This window comes from Phalacrocorax carbo, chromosome 1 (assembly GCF_963921805.1).
Source record: "Phalacrocorax carbo chromosome 1, bPhaCar2.1, whole genome shotgun sequence".
Taxonomy (NCBI): domain Eukaryota; kingdom Metazoa; phylum Chordata; class Aves; order Suliformes; family Phalacrocoracidae; genus Phalacrocorax; species Phalacrocorax carbo.
Window position 1 is genome coordinate 59,547,397 of NC_087513.1, and position 18,992 is coordinate 59,566,388.

General features: G+C 40.3%; 1 protein-coding gene across 4 annotated transcripts in view; it reads left to right on the forward strand.

Moving 5' to 3' along the window:
• LARGE1 (LARGE xylosyl- and glucuronyltransferase 1) overlaps positions 1-18,992 on the forward strand; it is a 291,802-nt gene that overhangs the window by 152,164 nt on the left and 120,646 nt on the right. For 3 of the 4 annotated variants that reach the window (XM_064455719.1, XM_064455722.1, XM_064455713.1), the window contains one exon: positions 10,875-10,998. In XM_064455719.1, coding sequence (XP_064311789.1) covers positions 10,875-10,998 — 124 coding nt within the window. Of the gene's footprint in view, positions 1-10,317; positions 10,421-10,874; positions 10,999-18,992 lie in introns of those variants that run through there. The other variant, XM_064455726.1, reaches the window with a different exon arrangement.

The following is an 18,992-nucleotide window of genomic DNA, read 5'->3' on the forward strand; positions in this document are numbered from 1 at the left end:
ATACTTGCATCCATTTTGAGAAGACTTTTAATATTCTGTAGGTTTCCAAATGTGCTCTAAATAATAGGAATCTCACAGCTCAAAGGTTTAAACAGTCTCTTTCTGTGTTACTTTAAAGGAAATGTCCCTGTTTTACATAAGCCACTCATCTGAACAGTTAGCAAACTTATAAACAATACTGTCATTATATGGCAGAATTATGTGATTTGGAAATATATTTAATTGAAAATATGAAACCAAAACAAAGGGAAGTAACTTGGTATTTCTAAGCCTGGTTGATTCTGCCCTTGTTGAGACAGACATATTTGCTGTTTGTCTAGCAGCACTGCTGATCTCAATGGAGTTGTCTAGCTCAGCAGAGGCGATCAAGATAAAGTCCAGTATAGCTAATGAAACTTTAGTACAGTTAGTTACATTCAAGATAACCTGTCTCACTTGTTTGCTCAGAACATACTTAAAGACAAATCTAAGTCCATTCCTGCCCAGAACTAGCATTTCTCACTAGGCATTAAATTGTTTGCTAGAAAGGAAAGATGTTCTCAAATAATGGACAGAGCTTCTTGCAGACATTTCTTCCTTATCTTCTAGAAACACAGGCCTCTTAAGCATCTGTTGATGCTATAGCTGCATGTGCAGAGGTCCATGCCTCAGAAACGCTCCTTTCTTGGATCTTTATCTTTGGAGTGGCAAAGGTGAAGAAGCCTGGAAAATAAACAACAAACTAACAACAAACTCAGCTGAAAATGGGTTTAGAACAAAGATTCCTTGCACTGGTTGCCATGTACAAACGATATTATCTTGGAGACTCTTACGCACTTCAAAAAGTATGATGATTGCAAAGAAGGCTTCTTTAATTGCTAGGACCTGTTCAGTCGTAGGAAAGAAGGATGGAGACGGTCATGATAACTGCATTAGGAGGTATGAGGAAAGTTGGAGGTAGTTGTTTCAGATGGTGGATGCTTTATAACATCAGTGGCAAGTTCACCATCTGACCTGAGGGTCATCAGTGAAAATGGACATGGAAATGTCTCTTCTTCTAACCTCTAAATGTGCACCAGGGGATGCATCCTAGCTGGCATTTTCCAGTAAGCCAAGCAAAACGGACATTTGAAAGGACTGTGTGTTTCCAGTGGAGAAGTTTGCTTGTTTTATCCTAATCTCTAAAGTTAGACTACTGCTCCTTCATTTGTAGGATCATCACATTCAATCTCAAATATAATTTTGCAAAAACAGAATGAACATGCCTCGAAACATATTGTCAAAGAGATTTTTTTTCTTTTTTGAAGTTTGTGATGGTCAGTGTTCAGTCAAACCTGATACAGCAGGTGCAGAATTTGCCTGTAACAAGAGTGTAAGAGTGTATTTTATAATTGAAAGATGCTTGTGTAGAAATCACAGCTTTCACTATTATGTAGTCAGGCATAGTGTATGTTCTCCTTCGGCAACAGTACCTTTAGACCTCAATCCTGCCCTGCAACACCCTGAATACAATCTACTGGTAAAACAACTGGCCCCTCAAAGCAACTGGACTTAATAACCTCACCTGTTCCTGCTGCACATCACTTGGTGTTTGTTGTAAGAGTACTGATTTCAGTGAATCCTTCTGGAATTCATGGAGTTGTCATGTACTTTTATTAGTATTTCCATCTAGTTTAGTAATTAAAGCACCTTCTAGCTGTGCATTTTGATACAAAAAGAGGGACCTAAATTCCCTACTTCTGTAGGGAATCCCTACTTCTATAACAGAAAAATTCTGAGAAAAAGAGGCCATGTCAGTCTAATCATCCTCCCTCCATGCACTAATGTATTTGTTATACCTCCAACTTTGAGCTAGTGTGCTAGATAGAGACAGAAAACAGCAGGGGTACTAGGTCATTAAGAACAAAAACTACAGGAGTTTCTGTAGATGGGGTGTGCTGTCTCTTTGCTCTTGCATGAATGTACAGCAAATGCTGCATATTGAACATTTCAGCTCTCCCCAGGTCTAAAAAAGCAAGTTTCTGATTCTAGTCATACCAAATATATTGTGAGACTTAGGCAAGCTACTCGCTCAAACCATTTGAGAGTGTGAAACTATCTCTGTCTTCGGGTTCCAGAGAGTGGGAAGAGGAGAGGGAAGGGGTGGTGTAGCTGATTCCGTATAAGGACACCATAGTTCAGAAATTCATTTCATTCCCAATGGAAAAAGAGCTTGATTCCAGTTTTGTCTTTAGAAAACGTATGCTCAAGCCACAAAGTCCCAGCAGCTTTTAACACCCAGTTTGATATAACTGACAGTCTGTTCTCAGGAGGAGACTTAGTAGAGCTGGGATAGTGCAGGGTTTGCAGACTGTGATAAATATGCATTGGCAGTGCTGCACAGAGGGAAGCTTGTAGAATGAGTACTCAGTCCTACTCTGCTTCCCTGCTTTCCTCTCTTGGGCATCAAGTTCCTAATTATGACAGATTTTATAGATGTTGCAGGGCTGAAAAATCTCTCTGAGCCAGTTTAACACAGCCAAGCTCATATCACTGTGTCCTAAGTGCAGGTTCACCTTAGTTTTTTCAAAGCAAAAGTCTGAACACTAGAAATTAAAGATCTTGGGTCAAATGGGCAAAACGAAATGCAAGTGCTTTTGGTAACAGTGTGTATACTAGTATGCAAAAAGCATCTGCATTTCTTTTTCAAAACTGAAGCAGTGTCCTGTGGATAATAACTCTCCTTCAAACTTTTGTGAGAACTGATCCAAGTTACGTTGGTCATTTTCAATGTTTTACTCCGGTTCTGAAAACTGTAATGCTTAGAGTGCCACAGAAACAGCCTGCTAGTTATAGTTTCATATTGCAAAGATCATTTCTGTCTCTACTTAGGTAAGTCTTAACCTGAGTAAAGGCTAAAATGATTTTCAGTGTACTCTTTTCCAAAGACATGCTAAACACCAGGTTTCATGTGGGAACATGGAAAGGCCTGAATTACACAATTATAATATGTTGCTGACAGCTAGGTCAGCCTAGAATCTGTGAAAAATTAACTTCTCTTTTGTGCCAGCTAATACTGCCCTCCCCTGCCGCTCCCCCCCCCCCCCCCCCCCCGTTAGTACCTCTTCTTTGGAGAAGTTGTTGTGGTTACTTCTTTAGCTGTATGCTCCATCTATCCAACAGCAATAGTGGCATAGTAATGGTGATGGGGTTTCGTAGTGTAAACAAAACCAGCCAACTAGACAAATGCTTTCTAATACAAAGTAGCTTCTTTGCTTTAAGAAGGCTGCTTATAACCTTAAAATTGAGCATATGTCTAAGCATTTTTAAAATTAGAATATTAAACTGTGTTATAGATTGCTGTATGAATAATAAGCTTCTTTCTCAGAGCCAGTAGAATAAGGCAAACCAAATGAAAATCTAAATTAAATAAAAAGAATTACATGCAATTTCCAAGTAAGAGTCACAAGTCAACACTGCCTGGTAATTAAAGCTTATGTAATCTAATGGGTGTATTCCACCGAGACCACTTTGCCTTAATGGAGTTAATTTGAGAATTTAAAACCTCTGTCATTGTTTCCAACTTTTCTAACATGTCAGTCTATTTTGTGGGAGATTCTTCTGGCAAAAAATATAAAGCATGAACTGATTTCTTTGATCCATATACATGCATCACTGATACACACTTCTTTATGCAATTTCTAGCTGTCCTAACAATGGAGGCATAATGGAGAAAGCAATGTTTAAAAAAATCTGCCCATGAAATATCTTATTATTTCCCAAAGTGCTTCTATAACTTAACACAAAACAAGAAGATCCATGAATGAGCAGATAGAGCATCTTTAGGATCCCTCCAGTAGTTTGGGGAGCATTTTAATCAATGCTGGTTGTGAAGGGGTATGAAAAATCTGTAATGATTTTCACATTAAAATTCTCCCTGTGTGAGAAAGGGATTGTCATATGGGCATTAGGAAAAAAAATCCCAAGCTGCCTTTTATAATTTCTGTTTGAAGTTCTTGTAACCATTTGTTACAGATATAAAAGGTATTACCTTGTTGTGCTTCCCTTAATAAAGTATAGGTTTTGGAAATAAACCCCCTGGGCTACTGACCTTTTTATATTCTCAGAAAATAAAATTCCTCTGTTGCAGAGAGAGAACTGTGCAACTAAGCAGCTGCTTTTTGAATTGCTAACAATTGAGCTATGGGATAATACAGAAGGGAAGAGTGAGTCTTGGTTCACTACTCCCTTTTTCAATTGTAGATTTTTGTATTTAACTCTGCAGCAGTGGCTGTTCAAAAAGAATGGGCCACAAATGCTTGAGCAAGCAGATCTAAACTCTGATGAAGAATAAGAAGTTTTGAAATGTAAAAATAAGACGTCATTATAAAAATATATATAGAAACGGGTACCTCGGAATAGGCTTCTAAATTCACAGCCTGACTTTTAAAATTACTGACTTCATTTTACTAAACTTTATAGGACCTCAGCAATTCTGAAAATGAGAGCATTCATTTAAGCTCCTATATTTGGGCCTAAAAACCTATATTTAAGCATCCATGCTTGAAAAACTTGGCCAGAATCTCTTTTCATTCACTTTTGAGGAAAGCAATTTAAGAAAATGAATGCGTGCTCTTTACGTATGGTTTACTTTGTCAGATAGTGTTCTGATCTTAAGATAAGTGAAAATAATTTAATATATGAAGATTTGCAGTTTTCTAAATAGAGTGGTTAAAACCTTAAATTTCCACTTGATGGGAAATACCCATATTTTGAAATGGCATTCTTCTGCATTAAGACAGCACATCAGCATTTTCCATGTAGCAGAAACTGTGAAAAGTTGTAGTTGGTAAAAATTAAGGTGTTCAGAATCTTTGAGGTAAACGAGATTGAGTGATTTCTGGACCTTGGGGGAAATCCTCTGGCTGTTTCAATGCCTGCTTCTGTAGTGAAAAATTAGAAGACCTGAGGCTCAGAGTTCAAGGGCTGTCTGTTCTGAAACCTAGGACACTAGAAACCTTGACTTCCAAACATACGAATTCACATGAATACTGGGAATTTTCCAAAACCTATTAATTTTGTAAGAGAAGTTTATCACCTTTGTCATATATTGACCTATATTATTCCATTGTTGCATATACCGTCACCATTTACAGTACAGTGCTTTCTAGCAGTACAAGATATAACCAAGCTCTACTGTGTGTGGTTCTTTTGCTCTCTTGATGTGCCCAGTGAAAAATGACTTCTAAGGGATAACATATATTAAAAATATATACAACACACAGGTGTGCTTTGAGCTGATTAGAGAAATTGAAGTCAGAGGAATCCACCTCATATTTGGAATGAGGGTAGAGGAGGTTTGTGCTGGTCATCACTTCCTCTGAGACTTGACTCCAGGTTCCCTTCAATCCAAGAAAGACATGCTGCACGGAAGTCCTGAGGCTCAGGGAATTGGAAAGAACCCGTAGGCTCATCTCTTGAACTCCTCTGCTATTGTGGGAAACCACAGAATTGAAATCCTTTTCATAACTTGATCTACCTTCACATCAGAAAGAAGTTGGGTTTTTCTTTAACTAGAGTGTTGTATTTTTCCAGTTTCATGTCGCTCGGCTTCCTCTAGCAAACTTTAGTGTCTTCAGCTGCTCATTAAAATTCTTCAAAGGCCATGGCACTTTTCCTTGTTACCCAAATGAGGAACTCTCAAACCTCCCTCTGGAAGACTCAGGTATCTCCCAAACTTCATAAACTGTACCTGCTAAATACCTGTGAAGGATAGCTCTCCACATGGCTAACCCTTAACTTATCGGAGGAGCCGTACAGTTTGATTTCAGTTTTACAAACTTCATATCCTGAAATGTCTGTGTCTGGAAAAAGTCCAGTCAGAAGAATGGAATAGCCTTCACTGACACCAAATGGTAATCTGAGTCTAATGAAATGTAGCTTTCAGCGGGATCTTTCACAATATCCTGTCACCCCTAATTCTTACAGCCAGTGATTCAGTCAGGTTGGCAAATAATTAAGAGGAAAGATGACATCCCTTTCTCATATCTCTTGAGAAAGATTTCTCATCTTACAGAATCTCTTCTGTATCCTTTACAATGGATGCTGGTTGATCTTTACACTTCTGAACTTGTTTCATGAACACTTCAAAACAATCCATATCTTTTAGGCTTTGCATATTGCAGACACCAGAAGAGGTAAAAGATGTCATCTGTGTGTATGCTAGTACTGTTACCTTCAGAAGGTCTTCCAGGTTTGAGTCTGTGCTCTGTTGGCTTCTGGTATCATGCTAAACCTCACATTTCACATAACTAAAATCTCGTCTGGAGTAAAATTTTCTGTGGCTGATACATATTTACTTGTAGATGTCAGCGGGTCACTATTCTGTTTTGCGGATATATTTTTGTCAGTGATACTCTTCTGCTTTGCCTCTGACACATACTTTCCTTCCAGCTGAATCTTTACCATGAGGCTAACAACTTGAAAGATTTCTGTGTAGGAGTACAACTACTCCTTTTTTCTTTTTCCCAGCAGGAGCGGAACTTAAGAAAATGTCACCCACTTGTTCCCATTTAAGTTTCATACACTCTGGGTCATTCAGATAAGTATAAACTGCTACTGAACATCTGAGTGTCTTTATATCAGATTTTTTTCTTTTCAACTAGTGTGTTTCATCTTCAAATATTTTATATCAGTTCCATTTGACTAAATGGTGGTTTGAAAGAAGATGTAGTTTTCTTGGTTTTAACTGATTTTTTTTCTCTTCTTATTCTACTTTGCAATATATAGATAAATGACCCTGAAAAAAAGGGAAAGAAATTACTAAAGAACACCAGCTGAGAAATAGTCCTACCTGATACCAGACTCAGCCCCTGCTATGTAGAGGGCCTTATGTGGAATGTGTGTGTTGATATTCAACGCCTGTGTGCCTTGAGATATTGCTTTGCCTTGAGATATTGCTTTGCCTCTACCCAAAACCACTGGTGGTGTACTTTGTTTCTCTTGGCCTTTTCTCTGCTAATGAAATGTATTTCCTGATCACTGCTATTTTGCAATTTTTCTTGGCAAGGTGCCTGGTTACTGCAGAGTCTGTATGAGCCAAGATGTCCTCTTCTCTCCTGCTGGGCTGGTGAAGCAGATATAATTGCTGTGATCCCTTTAGCTTGGTCATGGAACGCTCAGCATCAGGCAGCCTACGCATCTCCCACTCTCCTCCTCACTCCAGGGCAAGCTGGCGTTTGAAAGACCTTTGTCTTTTTGGAAAACATGTTGTGGCTATTGTTTTGGATATTGTTAAACACAGATCAGCTGTGGGTTTATTCCGCCATCATGACTATATCATATATAAGGCTTCTAACCAGCCCTTTTTCTGCTTTTCCTGTAAGCATATAAGTTGATCCGCAGTACCCTTGAAGCCAATAAAACAGTTTCACTGACACCCCTGGGTATTGCACTGGATCTTAGGTGCGGTTTTTCTGACACTGCAAAATCCAGCCATACATTGCTTCTCACAGCACTGGCAACTCCAGAAGAGTACAGGGATCTCATTAGATCATGCAGAGAGAAAATTAGAAAGGCAAAAGCCCAGATATAACTCAGTCTGGCCACTGTTGTAAGGGATAACAAAAACTGTTTTTATCAATACATTGACAACAAAAAGAAAGCCAAGGAGAATCTCTGTCCTCAACTGGATACAGGGGGAACGTTGCCACCAAGGATGTGGAGAAGGCTGAGGTACTTAATGCCATCTTTTCCACAGTCTTTAATAATCAGACCAGTTATTCCCAGGATATTCAGCCCCCTGAGCTGGAAGGCAAGGACAGATCACAGAATAAACCCCCCATAATCCAGGAGGAAGCAGTTATGACCTGCTGAGTCACCTGGACACTCACAAGTCTGTGGGGCCAGATGGGATCCACCCGAGAGTACTGAGGGAGCTGGTGGAGGAGCTTGCCAAGCCACTCTCCATCATTTATCAGCAGTCCCGGTTAACAGGGGAGGTCCCAGATGGCTGGAGGCTTGCCAATGTGACGCCCATCTACAAGAAGGGCTGGAAGGAGGATCCTGGGAACTATAGGCCAGTCAGCCTGACCTCGGTACCAGGGAAAATTATGGAGCGGTTCGTCTTGACTGAGCTCACGCAGGACAACCAGGGGATCAGGCCCAGCCAGCATGGGTTCATGAAAGGCAGGTCCTGCCTGACCAACCTGATCTCCTTCTATGGCCAGGTGACCCGCCTAGTTGATGAGGGAAAGGCTGTGGATATTATCTACCTGGACTTGAGCAAAGACTTTGACACTATCTCCCACAGCATTCTCCTAGAGAAGCTGGCGACTCATGGCTTAGACAGGTGTGCTCTTGGCTGGGTAGAAACCTTGGTGGATGGCCGAGCCCAGGGAGTTGTGGTGAACAGAGATAAATCCAGTTGGTAGACAGTCACCAGCAGTGTTCCCTAGGGCTCAGTTTTGGGCCCAGTCTTGTTTAATATCTTTATCAATGATCTGGATGAGGGGATCGAGTGCACCCTCAGTAAGTTTGCAGATGACACCAAACTGGGAGGGAGTTTTGATCTGCTCGAGGGTAGGAAGGCTCTGTAGAGGGATCTGGACAGGCGGGATCGATGGGCCAAGGTCAATTGTATGACATCTAACAAAGCCAAGTGCCGGGTCCTGCACATGGGTCACAACAACCCACCGCAATGCCACAGGCTTGGGGCTGGAAAGCTGCCTGGTGGAAAAGGCCCTGGGTGTGCTTTTTGACAGCTGTCTGAATATGAGCCAGCAGTGTGCCCGGGTGGTCAAGACGACCAACAGCATCCTGGCTTATATGAGGAATAGTGTGGACCGCAGCAGTAGGGAAGTGATTGTCCCCCTGTACTCGGCACTGGTGAGGCCACACCTCAAATACTGTTTTCAGTTTTGGGCTCCTCAGTACAAGAAGGACATTGATGTGCTGGATCATGTCCAGAGGAGGGCAGTGAAGCTGGTGAAAGCTCTAGAGCACAAGTCTTATGAGGAGAGGTTGAGGGAACACGGGGGTTGTTTAGCCTGGAGGAAAGGAGGGGGGAGACCTTGTCGCTCTCTACAACTACGTGAAAGGAGGTTGTAGTGAGGTGGGTGTTGGTCTCTTCTCCCAGGTAACAAGTGATAGGATGAGAGGAAATGTCCTCAAGTTGCATCAGGGGAGGTTTAGATTGGATATTAGGAAAAACTTGTTTACTGGAGGAGGAGTGGTCAGGCATTGGAACAGGCTGCCTAGGGAGGGGGTGGATTTGCCATCCCTGGAGGTGTTCAAAAAATGTGTAGACGTGGCACCTTGGGACATGGTTTAGGAGGCATGGTGGTGTTGGGTTGACAGTTGGACTTGATGATCTTCGAGGTCTTCTCCAACCTTAATTTTTCTATGATTCTGTGAACAATCTGCTGTTTCTGCTGAGAGGTCTGTTATGATTCTATGAACCATTATATGTATTTTTACATTTTCTTTTGGACTTTGTTCAGTGAGAAACAGTATTACTCATGAAAACAAGAAGAGTAGCATCAATGAGAGAAGCACATATTGTTCATTAATGCAGGAAATGGAGAAAGAAATAACCTTTATTTTTTGTGTTAAGCCCAAAAGTATAATGGAAGTACATTGGCCTGAACTAACATAGATTTCCTCACTTCTCATTCACACAGCAGAATGTAGTAGCATCAGTCATCTTGCACTTTAACGAGCATCTGAAACTAAGTGCTCCTCTTTTTAGATTAAAAATATCAGTTAACAAATATACCCATTTACTTTCATAAATTTAACAGAAATGAGACTCCACTATTCCACCTTAGGGATTGAAGAATGGTTGAGCCAATGATAAAGTCTAGATGAATCATCTATCTTAGTGGCTTTTGCAAACTCTGTTTCTCTGCTAACAGGGAAGGTTGCTAAGCTAGGGGTAAACATGGAAGACTACAAATTATGGCTAACTTCCACTGGCAGGTTTACATACTCCTAACACAGAAGTTAAGTAAAGATCGAACTTTTTTGTTTACTCTCCCTTAAAGAGAGAAGCAAGATTAAGGTATTTAAACGTGGTATTTGTAATGTCCAAGGTCTCTTTACTATAGAAAAATCCATACGCTTTGTCAAACCTTGCCAGTCTTGCTGATACTGGCTTCACTCATCTTGTTTAGTAGCTTTTCACTTAGTCCGCATCCTATAAGTACAGAGGTGAACCCAAATCTAGTGTTTTGAAGTAAAATATTTTCTTTGTTCCTGCTTTTCTTCAACCCTCTGTCCCTCTTAGGCACAAGGGCATGGGGAGATTTACAATATCCATTCTATTCACTGTGGCAGTAGCTGAAAGGCACTCACCTGAAAGATCTATTTTTGCATTCCCGTAGGACAGCTGTTGATACCCCAAGTTTGCTTTGTCGAAAAGATGTGAATAAACTCAATGGTCCTGCAATTTCACCTCATTCAGGTGATTATTTTTAACTTTCCCTTCCCCTCCCACTTTTCCACATTCAACGGTTCTTACCACAAAGATAAATTACCACCTTGACCTAGAAAACTGAAAACAGTCACTTTTACAGCTCAAGTCCCCAAAGGGGGATTAACTTGGCCTTCTTTTAAGGAGCTGGTAGAAGGGACCAGATCTTTAGCTGTTATAAATCATCACATTCCACTGAAGTCAAAGGAACTACGTTTATTTACAACCACCCAGAAACTGATCCTATATTTCTATTCTTGCCACGTTTATTCAAATTGTAAGCCCCTCAGCATTTTGGCCACAGAGCAGGGCTCCACTGAACGTGCTGTACACTTTACCTTGAGACCTTAAACACGGATAAAGCTTTGTAAGTTTTGATGTTGTCCCTTTACAACAGGAATTAGAAACCTTTGAAATAATGCATTTCTCTCCCTTCTCATATCAGGCGAAACCCACTCCACTTCCACCTCATCGCAGATGCAATTGCCAAACAGATCCTGGCGACTCTGTTCCAGACATGGATGGTCCCTGCTGTGCGCATAGACTTCTATGATGCAGATGAGCTCAAGGTAAAGAAAGACAAACACAAATGTTACTCATACACTTCTGGTTTTATGTCATCCCTTTTTTATTCATCTCTCTGGAGTGAGGACTTGGGGGAGAACTGCTGGCTAAAATATTTTCCCTGGCTAAAACTAATTCTAACCCATGATTGTACACCTAGTTACACTTAACTAGAAGACACCAAATGGCTAAAATCAGTAAAGTTTCTCCGCTAATGGAATATGGTGTTTAGCAGCTTAGAATTTTACTTGCTATCAAGAGAATTCTTTTTGCCAAGGCTGAATTGTGTCTGATCACATTATGTTTTACTAAGGATACCTCTTTCTAGTAGCAATGATGGAATCTTAAGTATCTTGTTCACAAAGCCCAAGCCTGTTACTGGAAACACTAAACTTCCCTGCATTCCTTATGCATGGGTGTAAGGACACACACTCTGATGAGCTATCAATATTATATTTTGAAATAGCTGCCTTTTTATCTATATGCTGTTTTAAAAAGGAGAATTCCAAAGGGGAAAAAATTACTTACTCAAAGCATAAAGTAATTATCTTTTCATAGTTTAAATTAAATCACAAAGGCACAGCATTGAGTTTGAGCTGCATGGTTTTTAGCTTTAGAGGTAGAATGAAGTATTCAGATTTTAGCATTTGGAGTTGGTGACAACAATTTGTATGACTTACCAGATTGTTCTGAACAGCACCTTGAAACAAGGAAAAAAACAAAATTTAGGAAACTGCTGTGCTAATTAAGGGATAAATTCAAAGCATACCATGTTGTAGAATCTTGAGTAAAATATTTGTAGAAAGAGATGGAAAAGGGAAAAAATTATTCTTGAGAAAAATATTTTGTTTCTAGCCTTTTATTTTGTTTTATTGGTCCTTCTACATGAAGCCATAAGCTGATACTAACCTAATTAGCTAGACATCTCCCTTCTGTTCTTTGTAGCTTTATATCAAGGAGGAGGTTGTTCTTGTAAATCTTGTACGTGTCTATATTACATGTGCTTTTCTGCAAACTGTAGGATCTTACAGTGCTTAATTAGCCTCTCAGCTGGGCAAGACTGACTTCTTAGTGTTTTCCTTCTGGTCATTTGGGTATGGTCCAATCTAGTTAAGTAAATAATAACCAAGAGAGCTTACTTCAGTGATCCCCAACTTGCTGATTTATAGGCAAAACACTGTGCAGATATGAGGCAACAGAGCAAAGTCTTGTTTGTCCCACACTCTTCACTGAATTTTAATTTTTATATGGCTGTTGACCTAAAGCAGCACTGGTCTGTCTTGCATGTAAGCCGTAGGCTTTAGGTTGGGGATCACTTTCTTACTGGATGCGGGTGTTGATGCATAAACACATCTTTCCAGGTCTGCCACTCTTGCTCAGAGCTCATCATACTGCATACCAAGCCATTTCCCTGACTTCTGTAGCCAAAAAACACAGTATAAAGTAGTACTCAGCATAGGTGAACGTGACAGACACTGCCAAAGGACAGGAAAGAGCTGTAAATGGAGTTTTAAAAAGCCAGGTATGATGCTGGCTCACATCCAGATCATTCTGCAAGTTTTAGCAGAGAAGACAGAGGAGCTGTTTACAGACAGCTGTAGGAGCTCACCTCATTTGTTTCCTACATAGCCTCTAGAGAGGATTTAATGATTGTTTTGGGTTCATGTATTTCACCTGTACACTTGGGAGCTATATAATGCTGTCCAGTGTTAGGAAAATGTAGAGCTGATGCTGGAATATTTACTAGAAAGTGTACCTTTCTCTAAAGTGATCTATGAATCTAGTGCTACAGTACATACTATGTTTCAGTTTTAACGACCCTCTATAGTTCTTTTTTAAACCTGTAATCAATACCAATTGCTGACAGTTAAAAGGCTTTAGACTGAACAATAGCATGAGAATTTTCTGCTTAGCTTTCATTCACCAATGTTTCATTGTTTTGGAACACATTTTAGCTGCTAAAGAAAACATTTCATTTCATGCTTGGTTTTTCCCCTTTGGATAAGTATGAGCTTCCAGCCTCTTACTTCTAATGCAGCAGGAGCTGGCATGTTAGCTTAAGCCCTTAAGCCCTGGGAAAAGTCCTGCTTCTGGTCCCACCTCTGCTCCTGTTCCTGCTTGAACAGTGGGAGGATGAACATAATGTTAGGTCCTCCATAAATAGGTACAGATGTTTTTTTGTTTTCAAGTAGCTATTTAGAATTCAGGCAACACTTTCCACTAGAGTATTAATTTTTTAAAAGGCAGAATTTGGAGACTAAAATATTTGGCAATGTTTCTTAGCATGTCCTGCAGTTCTTAAAATATGTGCTGTTTAGCTTAGAGTTAGAGCAACCAGTGTCCTGAAGGAAGGTGTAGAAAATAAGGCTCTGCAGTAGGTATTGTTTTCTCTCAGGTTTTAGAGGAGAACTGGACGCTTCAATGCAAGAAAGGGAAGACACAGTACTACTGATTATCCCAGAATTTCTAGGGCCAGCAAACCGACAAATCTACTTTGTCTGCTGCTGTGAATTAAGCATGTCAAATGTTCCTTTTAAAATTTAGAGAAGACTTATTTTTCCATTTGCAAGGTAACACAGGCATTCATGTTCATCCTGCACTACAAAGAGCTTACATTCATTCTCTCCCTAGAGGTGGGTGCTGCGAAACTAATACCAGCCTACTTGGAAGAGAGATGGAGCCTTGCAAAGGATGGCCAGGGAGAGGTCTGTCTTACCTTGAGGCACATGACGGGATGGGGAGGAAGAGGAGGAGACTTGGCTGTGGAGCTGAGCCAAGATAACAGCATTTCCAGGAAGAGGGTCAAACACAATTGAGATATATTTCTTTTAAACAGCTAGTCTGATGATTGAAACAGTCAATTCTATGAAGATGCTTGTAACCTCCCCCAAAATAACTCGACCTGTCTCCTCATTGCCTTGCCAATAACCACAAGGGATATCTGTGCTTAAAAAGCTCTCCCTCAACTTAGAAGCTGTTCAGATTGTGAATTGTACTGCCAGTGCAACTCTCTCCCATTAACTAAGCTTGCTACATGCAGTTAGTAATCTGCAATAAGCATTCTTGAAGTGTGGGCAGCTGATAATGGTGCCAGTAATCAAGCCATTCTATAGCTGCAGACTTCATTCTTGTTCTACTCAGTATGGCCCACATATAACTCTTCCAAATCTATGTGGTCACATATGGCTGTGACTACAAACTGTAAAGTTACTTGGCAATATAGATTCATTTCATATGATGACATTAGCCAGCTTTGGTCCTAATGCAGTAGATGTAGCTATTATGGCAATGCATCCCACAAAATAACTGGAAACTGAAAATCATCTTCTTTGAACATTAAATAACAACAACAAAAAAAAAAACATAATTGAGAAACATAGATGAAAAAGGCCCATTACAGCTGTTGCTTACAAATATCAGGCCACAGGATATTGTGGTTTTTTCAGTCCAGTCTTACATGAAGAAACTCCAGAGTTAACTATTGAAGATGTGCAACATGAGCACTTAGCTTCCACACTTCATTATCCAATGTGGAATCTCATGTCAGTTCACTCACAAGAAAGTATAGGCATCAAACACATTGTGATCTGCATTGGCTCAGAGCAGAAGGAGCAGCTGATAAAGCAGTACTGTATGTGTGATGTGTGGAATACAGATGAGGCGAGTTTGTTTTCCCAGATGTTGCCTGACAGACTGCCAACAACATCAGGTGAACTGAGGGAGAGCAGAAGGTAGAATGAACAGTTGCCTGCTCTGCTGTGTGTGAATCTTGATGGCCCAGATAAACGTAGTGTCTTCATCACTGGTAAAGCAGAAGAGGCATGTACTTTAACTCAGCCTACAAACATGCTACAATTGATCTGTGAACTTGAAGGTAGGGGTGATGAATAGATTTTTGCTCTAGATGAGCATTTGGCCTGAAAGTGAAATGTGAAAAGCTCCATACTTTGCTGCATATATGGACAATATTCCAGCTTTTGCTGTTCCCAGAAACAATAGACCATAAATCTCATTACCACTGCTGCCTTAGGTGATTTCCTATCAGAAGTGTTGATGTAGTCTGCACACTCAGTCAAAATCAGTGGTGTGATCCAGAGAGCAAGACCAAGCTGGGATAAGGCATGGCATGAATATCGCCTAACTTTAGGCATTTACTTAAGCATGAGATGAGTCACTCCTTAGCTGCTTCCATCTGAATAGTGAAGGTGGTTCACTAGGTCAGACGTTTACATAATTTGGTCAGATAAATGGGCAAGGACTATGAGATTTAAGCAGAAAAATAAAGATATTCTTTAATTATAATTGTAGTGTAACTGGGTCTCAGGGCTGTGCCTGTGTGCAATGCTAATGCACTTAAATTACTAGTTCCCAGAGTGGCCCAGGAACTCCCAGGCTAGTCATCTGCATAGTTGAGATAAAGGGCTGGTTTGAGACAGCAGACCAAGTTGAAACTAAGTGATTGAACTGCTGTCCATCTGTACAAGAAGTATGTGACAGATTGTTACAGGAGATGTCCCAGTGGGAATTTCAGACAGTTCTTGAGATTTCCCAGGCAGTTCCTGCTGTGCCTAGACCAATTCGTATGCTTAAATGTATTGATTAACATCCTGGGTGGAGAATCTGGTTGTTCCAGAGATTTCCAGACAGTTCCTGCTGCAAAGTTCATCAGTTGTACAAGGGTAAGACAGTCAATAGAAACAGTTCCTCCATGTGTAGAAATGATCGTGTAGGACAGTCTTTTATACATACTTCAGATAGTTAGGAAATGTTTTATATGTAGATTAAGATAATCTATAGTGATGGATTAGTGATGTCTTGCAGTAGAACCACAGGCCAGGTGGATTATAAAAATTGGACAGAACCGTGTTTTAGGAAGTCTCACCCAGTCCAACTAAGATGCCTCTGCAAGGGCCCTTACCATGGAGACTCCCGTCACCATCCAGACAGCAACCAAGTGTCCTGTTTGATAAATTATGTTGTCCATGCAAGAGTTACCCTAAGCCAATATGCCAGTAATGTTAGCTTTTTTAACATATGCTCTGTTTGTAAGTGCCTGTGCAACAAATGACCCCAAAAGCAAATCAAATGCCATGAATGTTCTTCCTACCATTGGAAGCTTTTCCAATGAAAGATAGCATTGGTGGGGCTGTATGTATCATATGTTGCCATATACCAATTTTGGAAGCATGTTCAAGCAAGTACTTCCAACAGAACTGCAGATACCACAGGCTGAACATGGGAGGGAGGGAGCCAACTGACAATTGGGAAGATGTGAGATGATATTTGATGAACAGATTATTAGCTCAGTGTTGGTCACATCAACTGCAGAGGGTGATAATGGTAACAGTGTTGATAAAGCCATGAACAAGAAAACTGGCCAGCATTCTCTTGCGTTCCACCATCTTTCTGGTCAAGCAGTTCCACTGGATGTTGCAGAAGCAGCCATCCCTAGCAATCTATTTTCACAGGACTAGTGACTGGCTACTAAGTATCACAGATTATGACAGACTGTATTTGCATTGCACTGCCTGCAGAATATATATTGTTCAATGGCAGTGCATGATTTTTTATCTGTTTAGTAGTTCACTGTATGCCTCAGAGACCGACACGCAAAGGTATGAAGCAGATGTACATTACTTTCCTTCCTTTCTTTTCTACTTCATATGCAAGATCTAATCGCTATTAATGCAGTACAGGATGTGAAACACAGTATCTGAAACACAGCATCTGTATATGTTTACATTCATTTACGCAGTCGTAGGTATTCAATTAAAGTGTTTCTACAGCACTGTGGTTTTGGTCAAATACTGTAACACGTTATGGTCGGCATGTAATGCTCCTGCATTTCACCAGCCTTTTGTCTTCCTGTAAACTAGTCTACTGTACATGTCAGTGAAATAATAAGCATAGACTGCTGTTTCTTCTTGCCCTTTCTCTTTCTCTTTTAAAGAATGATTTTTTTAAAATGCAGATTTAAGATTTTGAAAACCAAAGTCTATAATAAAAACATTGTACAGATTTTCATAACTTGGATGGCTTATTTTAGACTTGAATTTCCACATTATAATTGAGATCTTGTGTATTCAGTAATGAGCATGTTGAATACTAGGGACATGAAGCCTCAGGTGATAAAATATGCTTGTGGTTGTGACACAATGCTACCATGCTAAGAACAGGGTCTTTTATCCACAGTTTTCAGTACAGATAACTAGACATTAACAGACCAGGTTTTGTAAGCCAAGATATTTTTCTTCAGACTGTTTGGGAGGAAATGAGTATCCACCAAGAAACAGATAGCAATTCAAACTCCCCAGCACAGTGGAACCTTTGTGAAGTGGTCAGAATCTATCCGTGCAGACTGAGTAGCCTAAGAAGTACTTCCTCTGCCCTCCTGGTCCCTCTTCTGCTCAAAAAAAAAAAAAGCCATGCAACATTACAAACCATTATTAGATGTGTTTTCTGTTATTATTCAGGCCTAGACTAGGAAAAAAGTAGTTTTATGTAAAATCACACTGGATCTTAAATTTCTGCCTGTTCAAAACAGGCGGTGATGAAAGAAGGGCTATGGAAATCAGTGAGGCTGGTCAGAAATTGGTCATGAGAGTGGGAATCATGGTGCCGTTACTGACTTCCAGCAGCTGTCATCTGCTTAGTGACATCTAGCTTTCATGAGCAGCCTCACCTCTGACTTTGTCTGTGGAGGGAGCCAAGATACCACAGGTGGAATAGCTTTTTGCAAATTTTGTGTAATTCCTCCTTGGATTTACAAACGTTGTCAGTTAATTTAAGATTTGGAACTGTAAGAATTTGGTATACTGGGATGAAGCCCAGGGTGATGCAAGAAGGTGCAGTATTTCCTGGGCCTCTTTCAAGGGTCCCAGTCTGCCAATTGTGTTATATTGTGCATGCATCTACTGCACAACTGGCTATTCCAAAAGAAAGTCTCATGCCTGGCTTTATAAACCCCTTACACTTTCCTACTGTTGCTGGTGTTTTGGAAACATTGGAGTTCTTTGTTAATTCTATAATTTATCTCTAACTGTTGTGGGCTTCTCTGTATCTCCACCTTTTTCTTGATTATAGGGAAAAGCAGTACAGTCACTATGTACTACCTCCACCAGGAAGCCAGGGTAGCTGTTCTTTTTAACATATGTGAAGTGAGGAATAAAGATCCAACTCTCTTCCACTGCCATCACCCTCATTTGTGTCATAGTAGCTGACTGTGACATTTCAATAGCAAGGATTCCTGTTTGGCATTCAGGTCCTTAAACGTCACTCTTATTGCAGCAACATGTGCTGCACCTCCAGGGAAGGCTATTTTAGCAGAGAATGAGGAAAAGATTAATAACTGTACATGAGATTTTAAAAAAATTATTCCATTTGACAAAAAGTATCCAGTGTGCCCTTGAAAAAAAAAAGAAGTTAAAAACACGGAGTGCCTCAAACTGACTGCTGCAACTATTGTTTGTGCTAAGTATCCCCATTACAGCAGCTGCTTTCTCAGAACTTTATCATCCATCAGTGAGAAATGAAAGCGTTTTGCTGTCCTAACCTTGGCTGTATGGAAATTATTTAGCACTTTGATCTGCATAAGGGGTATAGGTTGTATTTCCCCTGTACTTGCTGGGGAGAGTTAATGGTCATCTGCATTCCAGCACAGTTTCTTTTCCTGGCACTAACAGATAAAAAGCTGGAAAGACATGTAATGACTATGGTCTTAGATCTGAATGGCTTTTCACTTGCTCATAAGGGCACCTCCCTGTCATAGGGCATTCGATTACTCAGAGAAGAACAGCAGTGACTGTTCAAGACGTTCCTATTCAGGATTGGTATTGATGTGAGCATCTTATAAAAATGTTTAGTGATCCTTGCTTTTAAATTTACAAAGAACTGAAGTGTATATATTTCCATGTCTGACTGATAAGCTGAAAAAGAGATAGCAGGCTGGAAGGACTCCAAGAATATTCTTGATTCACCACCAGGGAGCTGGAATTGTTAG